This window comes from Peromyscus californicus, unplaced genomic scaffold (genome assembly GCF_007827085.1).
Source record: "Peromyscus californicus insignis strain IS unplaced genomic scaffold, ASM782708v3 Scaffold_11__1_contigs__length_118956290, whole genome shotgun sequence".
NCBI classification, from domain to species: domain Eukaryota; kingdom Metazoa; phylum Chordata; class Mammalia; order Rodentia; family Cricetidae; genus Peromyscus; species Peromyscus californicus.
This window is the reverse complement of record NW_026294402.1, coordinates 104000619-104019054: the sequence shown is the minus strand read 5'-3', so window position 1 is coordinate 104019054 and position 18436 is coordinate 104000619. Positions and strand designations below refer to the sequence as shown.

The window sequence follows — 18436 nt, the reverse complement described above, 5'->3', positions numbered from 1 at the left end:
GTGATAGAGCGCTTGCCTAGCAAGCACAAGGCCCTGGGTTCGATCCTCAGCTCAAAAAAAAAAAATTGTTTTTCATTTCTTGTGTGTGAAGCTGTGTTACTGTGTCTGTGTAAAACACCTGACGGTCTAATAAAGAACTGGCCAACAGCAAGGTAGGAGAAAGGACAGGAGGGGCTGGCAGGCATATATATATATATATCAGTATAAATAGAAGAAGAAATCTGGGAAGAGGGATCTAAGAGCTAGCAGCCAGAGGAGGAGGAGGACTCCAGGGGCCAGCCACCCAGCTACACAGCAAGCCATGGAGTAAGGGTAAGATTTACAAAAGTTAGAGAATGGGAAAAGCCCAGAGGCAAAAGATAGACGGGATAATTTAAGTTAAGGAAAACTGGCTAGAAATAAGCCAAGCTAAGGCTAGGCGTTCATAATTAAGAATAAGGCTCTGTGTGTGATTTATTTGGGAGCTGGGTGGTGGGCCCCCCAAAAAGAGTAAAAAAAAATCAACAACAATATCTTCCTCCAGGACACAGACACTAAGTGCACAGCATGGTTTTGAGTCCACACTCAACTCAGTGAATGGGTGCATTTATGTTCTACATAGTCAACCCACTGAGAGATTCTTACATGATTCTCTCTTCAGTTAGCACAGAAACCTGGCTTCAGGGCAGAGGCCACAACTCCAATGAAGGACAGGAAAAGCTTGTACAGCAGTGCTACCAGCCTGGAGGATTCAGTAACACAGAGTTTATTAAAGAAGCCAGACCGCCAGATCAAATGTTAGTTACACAGTCACTGCATTTTCCTGGCTAGTCCACAGGCCGGCTCCTTCAGGAGGAAGGATGACATTTCTTTGCAAAAAGAGGAGTCACCAGCTGGGTGGTAGTGGCACACGCCTTTAATCCTAGCATTTGGGAGGCAGAGGCAGGCAGATCTCTGTGAGTTCAAGGCCAGCCTGGTCACAAAGCAAGTTCTGGGACAGCCAGAGCTGTTACACAGAGAAACCCTGTCTCAACTGCCCTCCCGCCCCCAACACACATAAAAAGAGGAGTCACCATCCTTCCTTAACACTCATGAATATTCCATAGAAGAGGTAGATAGAGCTAGATGACAGCAGCTGGGCAGTGATGTGCTAGGTCTTTGGGCAGGTGATGGGGTCCAGCAGAGACAGTGCCTTCAGCCCATGAATCCCCCTCAGACTGACAGGACTTTACTAGGCTGGTTTTGGGCCTCCTGTTTCAGCTGCACAGTGGATGCCCTCCTCTGGACTGTAGCGCACAGGACCACGGCGCAGCTGCGGTTCCTCCTCTTCATACCAGCGCTGTTCACTGAAGTCAGGGAAGAAAGCTGCAATCTCTCTGCTGGCGGAAACCGCGGAGTCTGTGAGGAGAGGAAAGGGAGAGAAGAACTACTTAGGAGGTTGAGGCAGGGGGACTGCAAGATTGGGACCGGTTTAGGAAACCAAACAAGACCATGTCTCAAAACAAAAGAAAGAGAAGAGTTACCACAGAGAATGTAGGGTAGAGGCAGGCAAGGCAGTCAACATCCGGTTCAGAACCCTGAACCACTCAGTACTGGAGTAAATAAAGAAAGCTCACAGGCCACAAGGCTGAGGCAGTTATAACAGGGCAGAAATATATGCAACAAAGCTCAATGGAGGGACCACTGGCTGTCAATCTCCTCACATGGCATATTCATCACCCCGAGACATCCTTCCTCATTTGTGGCTGTAGACAAGAGGTTTAGACTCACCTGAGCCATGGGTAGTGTTTCGGGTGTCAGTGAGGCCCAAACTCCCACGAATTGAATCTGGGGCCATGTGGCGTGCTCGAAATACTCTGGTGGGTCCCATCAGTGTTCTCCAAAGCTGGATGGCATCTTTGTGGGCAAGGATGTAGGCTCTGATTGGACCACTGAGAATAAAAGAAGGGATTTGACCACCTAATCTAGAACATGTTGTAAACAGGGCAAGAATAAAGTGAACTGTACGTCCTGAGAATTTCTTTGCCCTTCTAGTGAGTACTGAGCAGTGTCAAAGAGAAAGTGATGGGGAGAGGCAAGAAGTGATCAGCACAGTTGCTAAGCAGCATTCCCCGGCACTCCACCATAGCCATTGGTTCGGTAGCCATAGGACAGGCACCTACCCCCTGTGGCTCAGTGTAGCTCACTCATGATTCTGTTTTTGGTTTTTCAAGACATAGAGTTTCTCTGTGTAACAGTCCTGGCTCTCTTGGAACTGGCTTCTTAGACCAGGCTGCCCTGAAACTCACAGAGATCCTCCTGCCTCTGCCTCCTGAGTGCTAGGATTAAAAGTGTGCACTACCACTGTCCAGCATCAGTCAAGTTTCTCTTCTTTCTTTCTTTCTTTTTTTTTTTTTAATAATTTATTTAACTTTATTTTATGTGCATTGGTGTGAGAGTGTCAGATGCCCTGGAACTGGAGTTACAGGCAGTTGTGAGCTGCCATTTGGGTGCTGGGAATTGAACCGGGGTCCTCTGGAAGAGCAGTCGGTGCTCTTAACCTCTCAGCCATTTCTCCAGCCCCAGTCAAGTTTCTTTAGACTTTACATCTTTAAAAAGTGACAATTAAATGAAAGTGACAATTCTACTCATAGGGAAGAGGAGATAGGCCATAGCATGTGAAGATGTTGGGACCAAAGTTAGAAGTACCTGGCCATGAACTCCACCAGCCGCTGATAGAAAAAACGCCCTGCAAAGAGAGAGTTTCTTCATGAGGACATGGTGCCCAAGAGAGGTTTCTCACTTTTCACGACCTGTAACACCGCCCTGTTTACAGAGAATAACAAGAGCCTTGGAGCCTGACATTTCTGAGTGCAGATCTAGATTCTGCCACTACAATCTGTACAGTTTTGGTTAAGCCATTAACTTCCCTAATGTGTCTTCCAAATCTACGCTCTGGGATATGACAACATCAGCTTGCTATGATTAGGGGAAATTATTTTATCTTTCTACGTGTGTGTGCGCGCGTGTGCATGTGCGTGTGTGTGTGTGTGTGTGTGTGTGTGTGTGTGTGTGTGTGTGTGTTATAGAATACTACCTGTCACCTCTTTTTCTAAATCTGAGAAAAATTAAATGAAATAATGAGCATTAGGGAAATGTTTAACAAGATAAATGTTTACTCATTGTTAATTACTAATATTACCAAGACATAATAATTAAATTTCTGACTATACAGGAAATCTCTCCTAGGAGAAGAAAATACTGATTATCCTGAGAAGTCTGTGCAGAAACAAACACAAGAAGACATAGGGTTTGGGGAGATGACTTGGCCAGTAAAGGGCCTGCAGTACAAGATGAGGGCCTGGGTTTCATTTCCCGAAAACACATACAAATGCCAGGCATGGTGGCACACATTTACAAACCCAGTGCCGGAGAGTTTGAGGCAGGTGGATGCTTGGAGCTCAGTGACCAGCCAGCTTAGTCTACTTGTTGAGTTCTAGGCCAGTGATGGGGCCCTGATGGGGGGTGGGGAAGAGATGGTGCCTGGGACTGACACCTAAGGCTGTCCTCTTGCCTCTACATGCACACACGCACGCACACATGCACATGCACACACGCACGCACACACACACACACACACTCACACGCGCGCGCGCGCACACACACACTCTCACACACACACTCACACTCACTCACACACACGCACACTCACGCGCACGCTCACACGCACACTCACGCGCACGCACATACACTCACACGCGCGCGCGCACACACACACACACTCACACGCACACACACACACACGGGGTTGGGGCGCTGTAACGCAGACCCAGCCTCACCTTCATGCTCTCGGTAAAACCTCCGGCAGTCTTCTCTCTTCCACTGCAGCTCTCTCATCCGTACAATGAGGAACTTGTTGCTCAGAATCTGCTGGTGAACAGCCTGGAAAACAAACATCACGGAGATATGATTGTCTAAGGGGATCACTTAAAGTGTCTGTCCTGTGGATGGGTGCTATGGTCTAGATATTAAGTACCCTTCAACCCCCCCCCCCCCCCCCCCGAAGCTCATGTGTGAAGACAGCTGATGGCCATGGAAACTTCAGAAGGTGGGCCTTCCTGAAGAAAGTATCACTAGGCGTGTGCTCTTGAAGGGGAACCGGAACTCAGCCTGTCCACTCTTCACATCCCAGGCCATGCTGTGAGAACTCACCACAATGTTCTCCCTCAGCATAGGCTCAAGGAGACAGGACCAGGCGCTACAGACTACAATCTGTGAACCTCTGAGGCAAAAAAGCATCTTCCCTTCTTTTAAGTATGGCCCAGTGGCAAAAAGCTGATTAACATGGTGGGTCAAGACCTCAGATATACTACCAGAGTATGAACCTGGGGTACATGGGGACAAGAAGTAATGTCCCTAGGCCCCACCACACAGAACACCATACAAGTCTTTTTAATGGTCCTGTCCTCAGTTTCTCTCATTCATTCTAAACCATCACATTTGATGAAAAACTCAACTTATTTACGTGGTATGCTTTGGTCAGAGAGTTCTGGGTGGTTTCTACTGTGGGACAAGGTGTATGCCCTTTAGTCTAGCACTCAAGGCTACACTGCCCTTGCCCTCTTCCACTTCTCTGGTTGCACCGTCCAGGCAGCCATCCCTGCTTCAGCATCTCTCGTCTGACCTCCTCCTGGCGTTAATCACTGCTTGCTCATCCTCGGAGGCCTGGGTCCTCATACCATTCTAGAGCGCTGTACGCTTCCTGCGCGGCCTCTGTGCTACACACTCTAAGAAGCCCCGAGTTACCAACCTTACAGTAGGCAGAGTACCAAATGACCCCTTCCTTTTGTCTGCCGTCTTCCTTTTTTTTGAGACAGAGTTTCTTGTGTTTCTCTGTGTAGCCCTGCCTGTCCCGGAACTCACTCTGTAGACCAGGCTGGCCTCAAACTCAGAGATCCACCTGCCTCTGCCTCCCCAGGGCTGGGATGAAAGGCGTGCGCCACCACTGCCTGGCCTGTCTGCCTTGTTCTTATTAGAAGCAATTCCAGGCTGGGCGGTGGTGGCACATGCCTTTCATCCCAGCACTCGGGAGGCAGAGATGGTGGATCTCTGTGAGTTCAAGGCCAGCCTGGTGTACAGAGTGAGTTCCAGGACTGGCACCAAAACAACACAGAGAAACCCTGTCTTGAAAAAAAAGAAGAAGAAGAAGAAGAAGCATTTCCTAACTCCTAGAATTCACTGATATTTTGCTGTCATTCTGCCCTTGTCTTGTCTATTTCTATAGTCTCCTTCTTGTCAGTCTTGTTCACTCTACCATCCCAAATGGTAGTAATGATTTCCAGGTACTGCTCCTCAGCTCAGGTTTTCCACCCTTCCTCAGGCCTGTGAGTGTGACAAACATGATTAAGTCACAGCACACAACAAAGGGAATTTTACAGATACATTTCGGTTACTAATCAGTTGATTCTGCTTTAGCTAGAAGGGAGTTTCACCTGGTGGGACTAAATAGTCACCTAAGGGGCCAGCGAGATGGTTCAGTGGGTAAAGGCACTTGCTGTTAAACCTAAGGACCCAAATTCAACCCCCAGGATCCACACCGTGGAAGGCAAGAACCAACTCCCGTGAAGTTGTCCTCTGGCCTCCACACTCATCATGGCACACACACGCTCTCTCTCTCTCGTACACACGTATAACAACCAAACAAACCTAAATCAAAGTCACACAAGCCCTGTAAAAGCACTTTTCTCTGGCCAGGGGCTGAAAGCTAGAGAGGTCAGAAAAACATGAAGGATTAGCTACAGCACCGCACGTGTGAGGAGTGTGGGTTATCTCAGAAACTGAGTCCTTCCTGCCCGAAAGCTAGTGAGCACTAGCATTAGCAATCCTGGAGGTGGGAAATCCCTAGACACTCTGTGTAAGGGCCCAGGCAGTCCACAGCTTGTCTTTGGTCTCCAGAGACTCTAAGCAGGAGATAACCCAGGAAAACCTACTGACCTCTAAACTATGGAATTGGGAGACAAAAAACATGTACTCTTTTAGAAAAGTATTTTTATTATCTTATGAGTGTTTTGCCTGTATGTATTTCTGTGTAGTGTATATGTGCCTAGCGTCTGAGGAAGCCAGAAAAGGGTGTTGGATTCCTTGGAACTGGAGTTATAGATGGTTATGAGCCACCATGTAGGTGCTGGGAACCAAACCCAGGTCCTCTAGAAGAGCAACCAGTGCTCTTAAGTGCTGAGCCATCTCTCCAGTCTGAAATGAGCTGTTTTAAGCTATCAAATTAGCTTAAACTAGTATAATTTGTTTAAAAATACAGGCTGGGCATGACAGTGCATCCCTTTAATCCCAACACTTGGGAGGCAGAGGCAGGTGGATCTCTGTGAGTTTGAGGCCAGCCTGGTCTACAAAGTGAGTTCCAGGACAGCCAGAGCTGTTACACAGAGAAACTCTGTCTTGAAAAACAAAAACAAAATTATATATATATATATATATATATATATATTAGATAAACTAATATATATTAGATAAATTAATATATAATTTTATATATAATAAATATATAATAACATTTATTTATATATTATTTATTTATATTCATTAGTTTAATATATATAAATATATTTATATATATATTAAACTTATATATATTAGTTTATATAGATAAACTAATATATATATATATTAGATAAACTAATATAACACACACACAGAGACTAGAGTTTTCCTTTTTTTTTAAATTGGGGCTGGGCATGGTGGAATACATCTTTAATCCTAGCACTCTGGAGGCAGAGGCAGGTGGATCTCTGAGTTCTAGGTCAGCCTGGTCTACAGAGTGAATTTCAGGCCCGCTGTAGCTACACAATTGATGCAGGAAGATGGTTCAGTGGGTAAGAGCATTTGCTGTGCAGGCATGAGGACTTGAATTCAAATCCCCAGAACTCATGTAAAATAAATAAAAATATAAAATACTGCAAAAAAAAATGTTTCTTGTACTTTATATATGTCCTAACTCTCTAAGAGTATAGTGTTCTTAGGGTCAGTCCATCTCTTAGCTCTCCTTTTCTTTCTTTCTTTCTTTCTTTCTTTTTTTTTTTTTTTAAAGATTTATTTATTTATTATGTATACAGTATTCTGCCTGCATGTGTCCCTGCAGGCCAGAAGAGGGCACCAGACCTCATTACAGATGGTTGTGAGCCACCATGTGGTTACTGGGAATTGAACTCAGGACCTCTGGAAGAGCAGTCAGTGCTCTTAACCACTGAGCCATCTGTCCAGCCCCTTTCTTTCTTTCTTAAGGGTATTCTTTTTTTTTTTTTCCTGGAGCTGAGGACCGAACCCAGGGCCTTGTGCTTGCTAGGCAAGCGCTCTACCACTGAGCTAAATCCCCAACCCCTCTTTCTTTCTTTCTTTCTTTTATTTTTTTTGTTTTGTTTTTGAGACAGGGTTTCTCTGTGTAGCTCTGGCTGTCCTGGAACTCACAGAGATCCACCTGTCTCTGCCTTGCCACCATACCCAGCTGGCTATTCTTTTCTTTTTTAAAAAATTTATTTATTTTTTATGTGCTTTGGTGTTTTGCTTGCATGCATGTCTGTGTGAGGGTGTCAGATCCCCTAGAACTGGAGTTACAGACAGTTGTGAGCTGCCATATGGGTGCTGGGAATTGAACCCAGGTCCTCTGGAAGAGGAGCCAGTGCTCCTAACCATTGAGCCATCTCTTCAGTCTCCTCAGCTAGCTTTTCTTATTTATGTGTGTGTGTGTGTGTGTGTGTAGGTCAGATGACAACTTGCAAGAGTTGGCTCTCTCCTTCCACCATGTGAGATCCATGGCTCACACTCAAGCCTTTATCTGCTGAACAATGAAGCTGATCCATCTACTTTTCAACCTCAGCATCTAGCACATGACTGAGTTGTTAACTGTCACAGTTGGTCCTGTGGCACCTGAAACAGGGCAGTGGAGGCATAGGGTTCATTCTTACCTCCAGAATCAGTGGGTGGGCAACTGCATCAGGCTTGATCAGGGCTAGTGTGAGCTGGAGAGCCTGAGGACTTCGCAAGATGGAGGTCATCTCACCCCTGCCATCAGAGAGTTGAATTAAGGACCACAGTGTTGCGCTCTCAGCCTCTTCTATCCTGGAGGCCATCTAGCCTTGCAAGTCAACCAAGGCCTTTACCCAAGACTCACAGATCGTTTGGTTGTTATAAGGCTGTATATGATACCTATTCATTTGCCTATTTGCACGCATGAAATTGTAGAGGGGACACTCAGGTTACCCTGTGAGACATACAGTCTGGGTTATGCTGCTAGTATAAATGCATCAGGGAGTTCTCCATTGAAGAGAAATGTAAGTTGATACTGCCACCTGATTTTGCCAATACTTTCATATCTTCTAAACTCTTTTGTGTTTTTAATAAGGTTTATGATGTCTACTCTTAAACAGTCTAGCCTGAAGACTACAATGACTTAGCTGGGCAGTGGTGGCACATGCCTTTAATCCCAGCTCTCAGGAGGCAGAGACAGGCAGATCTCTATGAGTTTGAAGTGATTTTGGTCTACAAAGCGAGTTCCAGGACAGCCAGAGCTGTTATACAGAGAAACCCTGTCTCAAAGAAAAAACAAAAATAAAATAAAAGACTACAATGTGTAGTAGAATATTATTTTAAGGTATGTTACTTTTGTTTATGTTTAACTCTGCAAAGCTGTGTTACTGTGCTTGTCTAACATACCTGATGGTCTAATAAAGAACTGGCCAATAGCCGGGCGGTGGTGGCTCACGCCTTTAATCCCAGCACTTGGGAGGCAGAGCCAGGCGGATCTCTGTGAGTTCGAGGCCAGCCTGGGCTACCAAGTGAGTTCCAGGAAAGGCGCAAAGCTACACAGAGAAACCCTGTCTCAAAAAACCAAAAAAAAAAAAAAAACAAAAAACAAAACAAAAAAAAAAACCAAAGAACTGGCCAATAGCAAGGCAGGAGAAAGGATAGGCGGGGCTGGCAGGCAGAGAGAATATGAAGAGGGAGAAATCTGGGAGGAAGAAGTAAAAAGATCTAGCAGCCAGAGAAGGAGGAGGACTCCAGGGACCAGTCACCCAGCTACACAACCAGCAAGTAAGAGTTAAGATTTATGGAAGTAAGAGAATGGGAAAAGCCCAGAGGCAAAAGGTAGACGGGATAATTTAAGTTAAGGAAAGCTGGCTAGAAACTAAGCCAAGCTAAGGTCGGATATTCATAATTAAGAATAAGTCTCCACGTGTGAATTTATTTGGGAGCTGGATGGCAGGCTCCCGGAAAAGAGCAAAAACAAGCATCAATAATGACTGTTGTAAGGTCCTATTCCCACAGTGATCTTCCATCTACACAGTAGGGTTGGAAGACTGACTGACAAAAAAATTAAGCTGCCAGTGGATAATAAAAAGGCTTCAGGGCCACACACCATCTCTTTTTTTTTTTTTTTTTTTAAAGATTTATTTATTATCTATACACAGTGTTCTGCTGTGGGATATTCTGTATGGCAAATGTGTTGCTGATTAGTCAATAAATAAAACACTGATTGGCCATTGGCTAGGCAGGAAGTGTAGGCGGGGCAAGGAGGAGAATAAAGCTGGGAAGTGGAAGGCTGAGTCAGAGAGACACTGCCAGCCGCCAGGATGAGAAACAGCATGTGAAGATGCCGGTAAGCCACGAGCCATGTGGCAAGGTATAGATTAATGGAAATGGATTAATTTAAGCTGTAAGAACAGATAGCAAGAAGCCTGCCACGGCCATACAGCTTTTAACCAATATAAGTCTCTGTGTTTACTTGGTTGAGTTTGAGTGGCTGTGGGACTGGCAGGTGAGAGAGATTTGTCCTGACTGTGGACCAGGCAGGAAAACTAGCTACAGTGTTCTGCTTGCTTGCATGTACCTGCACGCCAGAAGAGGGCACCAGATCTCATTACAGATGGTTGTGAGCCACCATGTGGTTGCTGGGGATTGAACTCAGGACCTCTGGAAGAGCAGCCAGTGCTCTTAACCTCTGAGCCAACACACACCATCTCTTATCTAGTATTATGGATGGTCTCCTCTGCCCAAACTACATCTGTTAACATGCTCAGCTGTCCTCAGTCAACAGACTTAGACAACTGCGAGGTCATGGCCTGGCTGAACCTCTTTGTATGTGAAGCAGCTTCAACAGTATGTGGCACAAAGAGGCTCAAGTCGATGTTACTGATCAAATGAACTGACAGCATAGCCTTATTTCTATTCACCCTTATATTCCCAGTGTTCAATATTTTTTATTTTTTTTTTTTTGTTTTTCGAGACAGGGTCTCTCTGTGTAGCTTTGCGCCTTTCCTGGAACTCACTTGGTAGTCCAGGCTGGCCTCGAACTCACAGAGATCCGCCTGGCTCTGCCTCCCGAGTGCTGGGATTAAAGGCGTGCGCCACCACCGCCCGGCTCAATATTTTGTAAGTGATTTCAATCAATAATTGTGGAAACAACATAACAGACAATATTTCTAGACTTGGTTAAGCATCAGAGGTCACTTCCAACTGCGAAATTCTACTTACATGTGAAAAACCACTTTTGTAGGAGGAAAGATGTCAGCTGGGAGCAAAGGCACATACCTGCAATTCTAGCACTTAGAGGCTGACTGCACAGCTGAACTACACAGCCAGACCCTGACCAAACCATACCAGACCAAGCACGGCCTCAAATATCATCTCTAACCTGTTAGCAAACACAGAGGTGTCTGGCCACATGTGCAGGGCAGAATCAGATGATCTCATTCCTAAAGCCTGCACATAGCTCAGCCAGTCATGGTGGTGCCAGGGGCAGCCGAAACAAAGAAACCATGCTAAGGTCTCCTCTACTCACGTCTTCTCTACAGCTGATTACTGGATGTTCCATTCAAACTATGTAGCCAAGCTCAATCTAAGCAGTACAGGATCAGCATACCCACTTCACCTAATAACATTCTAGATGATAACACGGCAAAGTATACATGGGGATGTCCTTTAGCCCTCCAGTTCCCAACTCCCCACCTCCACACAAGTTCTAAAAGTCTTACCTATATACTATATCTCAAAGTCCATACAAACCTCTTCCTTTTAACTTCCTTTGGGACTTCTGTGACACCCTCCTCAATGGTGTCTAGGCTTTTACTCTTGACACTCTCGAAATCTGTTCTACAGAAGCCACAGCAATAAAAGCTAATTATACAGTCCCCTCCTCAACCCTCTTCAGTATTTTGATTTTTGAAGACCCAGACTTTAACCCGCTCTGGTCCCTGGGTCTTCTGGTCCCAGAAGACTTGAACTTCTTTGGCTTCATCTGGAGCCCCACAACCCTTAACTCTTTCGCTCCAGTTTCATAGGCTTTTTCAGTCCCATGCCTTTCTAGCCTGACAAGCTTTGTGTAAGGAAGTGTCTCCATCGCTCGTCTGCTTCCCCGATATGTCCTCTTTGCCCATTTGCACCCAGCTCACTTCTCCAGTCAGACTTTCAGGGCTCAGGTGCTTCTTTCAGCTACATCTTCTCCATTAAAGCCCCGCTTCATGAAAGCAGGGGTCTGTTTCGTTCACCATCCTCACCTTATTCCTACACAGGGTCCCCAGTATGTATCTGGCTTTCCACAGTATTTAGCTGGATGAATCAGTGCATGAACTTGATCCAGCCATCCCAGGACCAAGCTGTTAAGAGGTCTCCAAGAAAGGACAGGTGACCTATAGAGGGGGTGTGGTTCCTCTACAAACGCCCGTTGGTTAGGGCTGTCAGCTATTGGTTTACAAGAAAATGCTGTCATGTAAAGAAAGGCAGGAGGATCTCTGTGAATTCGAAGCCAGCCTGGTCTACACAGCGAGTTCCAGGACAGACAGAGCGGTTACACTAAGAAAACTTGTCTCCCAAAACCAAAGAAAATAAATAAAAAAAAAAAAAAAGAAAGAAAGAAAGTGGCTTGACTCAAAGGTCACCCTATCAGACAGTTAAAATTTTACCAGCTGCCCGCCACCTGAGGCCATTTTTTTTACTCCCACGATAGTCACGTACTTGCTGACCCATCCACACCACTTCGACCCCACTTCTGTGGCCACGCCCCCACCGAAGTCTGGACTCCGGAACCGCCTACTACCTCCACATTCTAGGCTTCAAACCTTACGATCTGGGCTTCTCTACACCGGGCCAAAGCCCACCCCAAACTCAGCTGCCCCGGCTCCAATGCAGGCCTGGGTCTTCAAAGATCCAGTGCAGATCAGGGTGTTCACCTGATCCTCCCAGGAACCTGGTCCTCCCGGCAACGCTCTAGACCAGCAGGCACTGAGCTAGTTAGCCTGCGGGGGCCCTTTGGGGTCCTTCAGGCACGTTGCCGGGCAGCCCTCCTAGGGTCCTACTGCCTAGCGGCCGTGTGTCGTGTGTGTGTGTGTGTGTGTGTCCGTGTGTGTGTGTGTGTGTGTGTGTGTGTGTGTGTGTGTGTGTCCGTGTGTGTCCGTGTGTGTCCGTGTGTGTGTGTGTGTGTGTTCTACTGCGTAGCGGCGGTGTGCGTGACTGAGATTGAGAGGGAACAATAATCCCTTCAAAACTTGCTCATTTAACTTTAGGACTTGGGTGCTCCGACATTGCACTCCTGGAATGTTGGAAGGCGGGGCTGCAGTGCTGACAGACAGCTTGTTTACACAAGATGTCTTCCCCAGGAAAGTCCCTTTTTTTCTTTCTTTTATTATCTTTCGAGATAGTGTTTTTCTGTGTAGTCCGGCTGTCCTGGAACTCTCTTTGTAGACCAGTCTGGGATTAAAGGCGTGTGCCACCACCGCCTGGCCCATTTATTAAAAAAAAAAAAAAACCTTAAAATTTTTTTTATGTTAACCCACATGCATGCCAGGTGCCCATGGAGCCCAGAGAGGGTGCTGGATCCGTTAGAACTGGAGTTAAAGATGATTTTGAGCTTACACTTGGGTGCTCAGGAAGAGCAGCCAGTGCTCTTAACTGCTGAGCTATCTCTCCAGCATGAAATCCATTTATTTATTTTATATGTATGGTATTTTGCCTGTATGTATGTCCGAGTAGCATGTGTGTGCCTGTTAGTAATAGAGGCCAGAAGATCATTCACCTGAGACTGGAGTTACAGGTGTTTGTGAGCCATGTGGGTGCTGGGTATCAAACCCAACTCCTCTGCACCATCTGTGAGTGTTCGTAAACACTGAACCTTCTCCAGTCTTGATAGTCTTTCTATCTGTCTGGCTGTTGAAGGCATGAGTCCATTTCTGTTTTCACAGGGTGAGATTAACCATAGTCAGACATTGCTTTAGTTTTACTTTCCACATGGACCAAGCCCAATTTTTCTATTGTTCATCCTCGTTAATGTACCTCTGGAGTATGAGACTTCTCTAGCTTTAAAATGATTGTCCTAACTCAGTTTTTCTTCAGCCTGTGTGGTTTCTACATGCACATAAAACACATACACAGTGGAAGACTAGTTGCATAATTAGTGGTTGTTTCGACCATTCTCAACAACAAACCAGCATAATAAAAGTAAGGGCATAGCCCAGCGGTAGTGGCGCACACCTTTAACCCCAGTACCCAGGAGGGAGAGGCAAGCAGATCTCTGTGAATTTGAGGCCACCCTGGTCTACAGAGTGAGTTCCAGGACAGCCAGGAGTTATACACAGAGAAACCCTGACTGGTGTGTGTGTGGGGGGTGGGGAGTAGGTCAAATGTAGTTTATTCAGAACTGGTGTTAAGAACCAACAAAGAGCCGGGCGGTGGTGGCGCACGCCTTTAATCCCAGCACTCGGGAGGCAGAGCCAGGCGGATCTCTGTGAGTTCGAGGCCAGCCTGGGCTACCAAGTGAGTTCCAGGAAAAAGGCGCAAAGCTACACAGAGAAACCCTGTCTCGAAAAACCAAAAAAAAAAAAAAAAAAAAAAAAAAAGAACCAACAAAGAAGCTGGGTGGTGGTGGTGGCACACACCTTTAATACCAGCTCTGGGGGATTGGGGGGCACAGAGGCAGGCAGATCTCTATGAATTCAAAGCCAGCCTGGTCCACATAGTGAATTTCAGGACAACCAGAGCTACATAGTATGGTCCTATCTTGAAAAACAAAAACAAGGGTTGGAGAGATGGCTCATCGATTAAGAGCACTGACTGCTCTTTCAGAGGACCCGGGTTCAATTCCCAGCACCCATCTGGCAGCTAACAACTCTGGAACTCCAGTTCCAGGGGAACTGGCATTCTCAGATATACATACAGGCAAAACACCAATGCATATAAAATAAAAATAAACAAATTAAAACAAAAACCAAAAAGAACCAACAAAAAGGAATGGCAGGGGCGGGAGGAGGGAGTTGAGGGGGATCTGTGGTTGGTATGTAAAATGAATAGAAAATTTCTTAATTAAAAAAAAAATGCGAGCCGGGCGGTGGTGGCGCACGCCTTTAATCCCAGCACTCGGGAGGCAGAGCCAGGTGGATCTCTGTGAGTTCGAGGCCAGCCTGGGCTACCAAGTGAGTTCCAGGAAAGGCGCAAAGCTACACAGAGAAACCCTGTCTCGAAAAACCAAAAAAAAAAAAAAAAAAAAAAAAAAAAAAAAAATGCGGGCGGTGGTGGTGCACGCCTTTAGACCCAATACTCGGGAGGCAGAGCCAGGCAGATCTCTCCGAGCTCGAGGCCAGCCTGGTCTACAGAGTGAGATCCAGGAAAGGCGCCAAAGCTACACAGAGAGAAACCCTGTCTCGAAAAACCAAAAAAAAAAAAAAAAAAAAAAAAGAATGGCAGGTAGGTGGAGGTCAAATTGTTAGGTCTATTGATAATCTAAGGAGCTGTTAGAGACTGTAGTTTAATGTGGGAACCAAATATGCCTGTCTTCTGACTCTGTTACTTCAATATGAAACTTAGGAGCTTCACTTGAAACAACAACAATAACAATAAGCATCTATATCATTACCAAAACATGGATGATATCAGAGCATTATTTTGCACCTACATCTTCAGGAAATTCTATGGTAGCTTTTTTTTTTAATTAAAAATATTAAAAAATTTTTTAAATTCATTTTACATACCAACTACAGATCTCCCTCTCATCCCTCCCATGGTAGTTTTTCAGTCTCCATTTTGTGAGTCTACACTCAATTGGGAAAAATCAACTATTAAGAGGTTAATAATGGGCTGGCAAGATGGATCTGTAGATAAAAGCAATTGCCACCAAGCTTGATGACCGGAGTACCATCCCCAGGATCCATATGGTATAAAGAGAGAATCACCCCTCATCCTCAGGTTGTCCTCTGACCTCCATGTGTGTGCTGTGGTGTGCATGTGCACACACAAACAAATATAATAAAATAAATTAGGGGCTGGAGAGATGGCTCAATGGTTAAGACCACTTGCTGCTCTTGCAGAGGACCTGGGCTCAGCTCCCACAGCTCACATGGTGCCTCACAACTGTCTATAACTTTATAAAACATACTGACTGCTCGTATGTACACAGGTAGGGCTAAACACTTGAGATTGGATAGGAGATCAGGGAGCTTGTGCCTGCAGAAAACTGATGGTCTCAGCTGGCATTGGTAACCTAGGGGTGGGGACTTACGGAATTTCTTCATCTATCTTGGCATGTCAACTGGTTTCGCAATTGTGCAGGTCTCTTCTAGGAAAATAGTGTTGATATTTCCTGGGTGCAGTTTCCCTGCCATGGTTAGAAGACACCATCTTGCAGCAGGCAGCCTGGTCCTCTGGCTCTTAGGATATTTGCACTCCCTTGGCCAGATTTACAGTACCAGGCATGTGCTGCCTCTTATGAAGTAGGCCTTCAACCCCCATCTGCTTGTGCCACTATGGCACTCACGGGGCATACCTTGCCATGCTAGTCACTATTATAGTTCACAGGGTTCACAGCTGGGTAAGACTTGCTGACTTTTTCCCCCTTAGCAGTCTGCAAGATGTTTTTGTTTGTTTGTTTGGGTTTGGTTTGTTTTTTTTGGTTTTGGTTTTTCGAGACAGGGTTTCTCTGTGCAGCTTTGGGCCTTTTCCTAGAACTCACTTGGTAGCCCAGGCTGGCCTCGAACTCACAGAGATTTGCCTGGCTCTGCCTCCCGAGTGCTGGGATTAAAGGCGTGCGCCACCACCGCCCAGCGATGTTTTGTTTTTTAATGAAATAGAAATATACTTCTCAGGCATTTTGTTGTCGTTTTGTTGATTCTGTGTTGTAGTAGAATATTATTTTAAGGTGTGTTACTTTTGTTTATGTTGTATTTGTTTAACTCTGTGAAGCTGTGTTACTGTGCTTATCTAACACACCTGATGGTCAAATAAAGAACTGGCCAATAACAAGGCAGGAGAAAGTGCTGTGGGATGTTCTGTATGGCAAATGTGTTGCTAATTAGTCAATAAATAAAACACTGGCCATTGGCTAGGCAGGAAGTGTAGGTGGGACAAGGAGGAGAATAAAGCTGGGAAGTGGAAGGCTGAGTCAGAGAGACACTGCCAGCCGCCATGATGAGAAACAGCATGTGAAGATACCGGTAAGCCACGAGCCATGTGGCAAGGTATAGATTAATGGAAGTGGATTAATTTAAGCTGTAAGAACAGTTAGCAAGAAGCCTGCCATGGCCATACAGTTTGCAACCAATATAAGTCTCTGTGTTTACTTGGTTGGGTCTGAGGGGCTGTGGGACTGGCAGGTGAGAGAGATTTGTCCTGACTGTGGGCCAGGCAGGAAAACTCTAGCTATAAGAAAGGATAGGCAGGGTTGGTAGGCAGAGAGTATATATAGAAGGAGAAATCTGGGAAAAAAGAGCTAGCAGCCAGAGAAGGAGGAGGACTCCAGGGGCCAGCCACCCAGCTACACAACCAGCAATGGAGTAAGGATAATATTTACAGAAAAGAATGGGAAAACCCCAGAGGGAAAAGGTAGACGGGATAATTTTAGTTAAGGAAAGCTGGCAAGAAACTAAGCTAAGTTAAGGCCAGGCATTCATAATTAAGAATAAGCCTCGCTGGGCGGTGGTGGCGCACGCCTTTAATCCCAGCACTCGGGAGGCAGAGCCAGGCGGATCTCTGTGAGTTCGAGGCCAGCCTGGGCTACCAAGTGAGTTCCAGGAAAGGCGCAAAGCTACACAGAGAAACCCTGTCTCGAAAAACCAAAAAAAAAAAAAAGAATAAGCCTCTATGTGTGATCTATTTGGTAGCTGGGTGGCGGGCCCCCCAAAAAAGAGTTAAAACCCCCACCAATACTGTGCTGTTTGGGGAACCTTGTACATGCTGGGTAAATACTCTACCGGAGAGCTATATGTACACCACAATTTCCCAGGCTGTTCCGAAACTATAGCCTAGGCATGCCTTGAATTTGCAGTTCTTCTGTCTCAGTCTCCCATGTAGCTAGGATTGCAGATCTGCTCCATCAGACCCAGCTCAAGTTTGTTTTGAGCCTTAGATACCTTACTGAGAAGTAGAGAGAAACACTACCATCACCAGGAATCACTCCAATATCATGCTCAACAAATTTTCTTTCAATAAAACTCTGAATTCCAAGCTGGAGACAGTTCAGTGGTTAAGAGCATGTCTGATTTTGCAGAGGATCCAAGTCAGGTAGCTCAACCACCTGTAACTCAAGTTCCAGGGGTCCAGTGCCTCTGGCTTTTGTGGGCACCTGCACATATCCACATCTAGACACATTCCCATAATTTAAAAATAAAAATAAGGGGTTGGGGATTTAGCTCAGTGGTAGAGCGCTTGCCTAGCAAGCGCAACGCCCAGGGTTCGGTCCTCAGTTCTGAAAAAAAAAAAAAAATAAAAATAAAAATAAATATAAACCTTTGGCCGGGCGGTGGTGGCGCCCGCCTTTAATCCCAGCACTCGGGAGGCAGAGGCAGGCGGATCTTTGTGAGTTCGAGGCCAGCCTGGTCTACAGAGCGAGATCCAGGAAAAGGCGCAAAGCTACACAGAGAAACCCTGTCTCAAAAAACCAAAAAAAAAATAAAAATAAAAAAATAAACCTTTGGTGCTGGAGAGGTGGTTCAGCAGTTACTGCTCTATAGAGGGCCAGGGTTTGATTCCTAGCACCCTCATGGTGTCACACACCCATCTATACCTCTACTTCCAGGAATATGACACCCTCTTCTGACTTCTACGGCATCACAGATGCTTGTGGTACACAGACACACATGTAGGCAAAACCACTCATAATTAAAATCTGAATCCCTTTTATGGTGTAGTTGTTATGAGATATGCTGAGAGCTATACAGTTAACAGGATAACTATCCAACTTAATTATGACCAAAGCCCTCAATTTGTAAATATTTCTGCTACTGAGATATTTATTCCCTCATTTTGCATTTCATTGGTTATTTGATCACTGTGTGAAAATATGGAGGGATGTGAACATAGAATATCTGATATATTGAAAGGTTCTTGCTGAGTGGTAACGGTGCATGTCTTTAATCCTGGTACTCGGAAGACTGAAGCAGGCAGAACTCTGAGTTCCAGAACGGCCAGGGCTACACAGAAACCCTGTCTT

General features: G+C 45.6%; 1 protein-coding gene across 12 annotated transcripts; it reads right to left on the bottom strand.

Annotated features, from left to right (window-relative positions):
* Nucleotides 1-729: 729 nt before the first annotated feature.
* On the bottom strand, nucleotides 730-12298 carry Nme6 (NME/NM23 nucleoside diphosphate kinase 6). 12 transcript variants are annotated; one of them, XM_052721532.1, is made up of 6 exons: nucleotides 12195-12298; nucleotides 7935-8031; nucleotides 3798-3900; nucleotides 2668-2707; nucleotides 1750-1910; nucleotides 730-1377 (listed from the first exon to the last, which is right to left on the bottom strand). In XM_052721532.1, exons 2-6 carry the CDS (start codon nucleotides 8022-8024, stop codon nucleotides 1211-1213), a joined length of 561 nt encoding a protein of 186 aa, XP_052577492.1. In that variant the 5' UTR covers nucleotides 8025-8031; nucleotides 12195-12298; the 3' UTR covers nucleotides 730-1210. The 12 variants fall into 12 exon arrangements, with proteins under 12 accessions (XP_052577492.1, XP_052577493.1, XP_052577494.1 ...); XM_052721533.1 differs by having other exon boundaries at nucleotides 12123-12234; XM_052721534.1 differs by having other exon boundaries at nucleotides 12089-12200.
* Nucleotides 12299-18436: the final 6138 nt, after the last annotated feature.

What these genes read in the sequence shown, in the direction of transcription:
- Nme6 (XM_052721525.1), bottom strand. Translation starts at nt 11,734, where the DNA reads ATGACAGCATTTTCTTGTAAACCAATAGCTGACAGCCCTAACCAACGG. An exon ending in CTGGTGGAGTTCATGGCCAG is followed by an intron (nt 1,911 to 2,667) that starts GTACTTCTAACT and finishes TTTTATTCTCAG; the next exon opens with TGGTCCAATCAGAGCCTACA. An exon ending in AAACACTACCCATGGCTCAG is followed by an intron (nt 1,378 to 1,749) that starts GTGAGTCTAAAC and finishes CTCTCCTCACAG; the next exon opens with ACTCCGCGGTTTCCGCCAGC.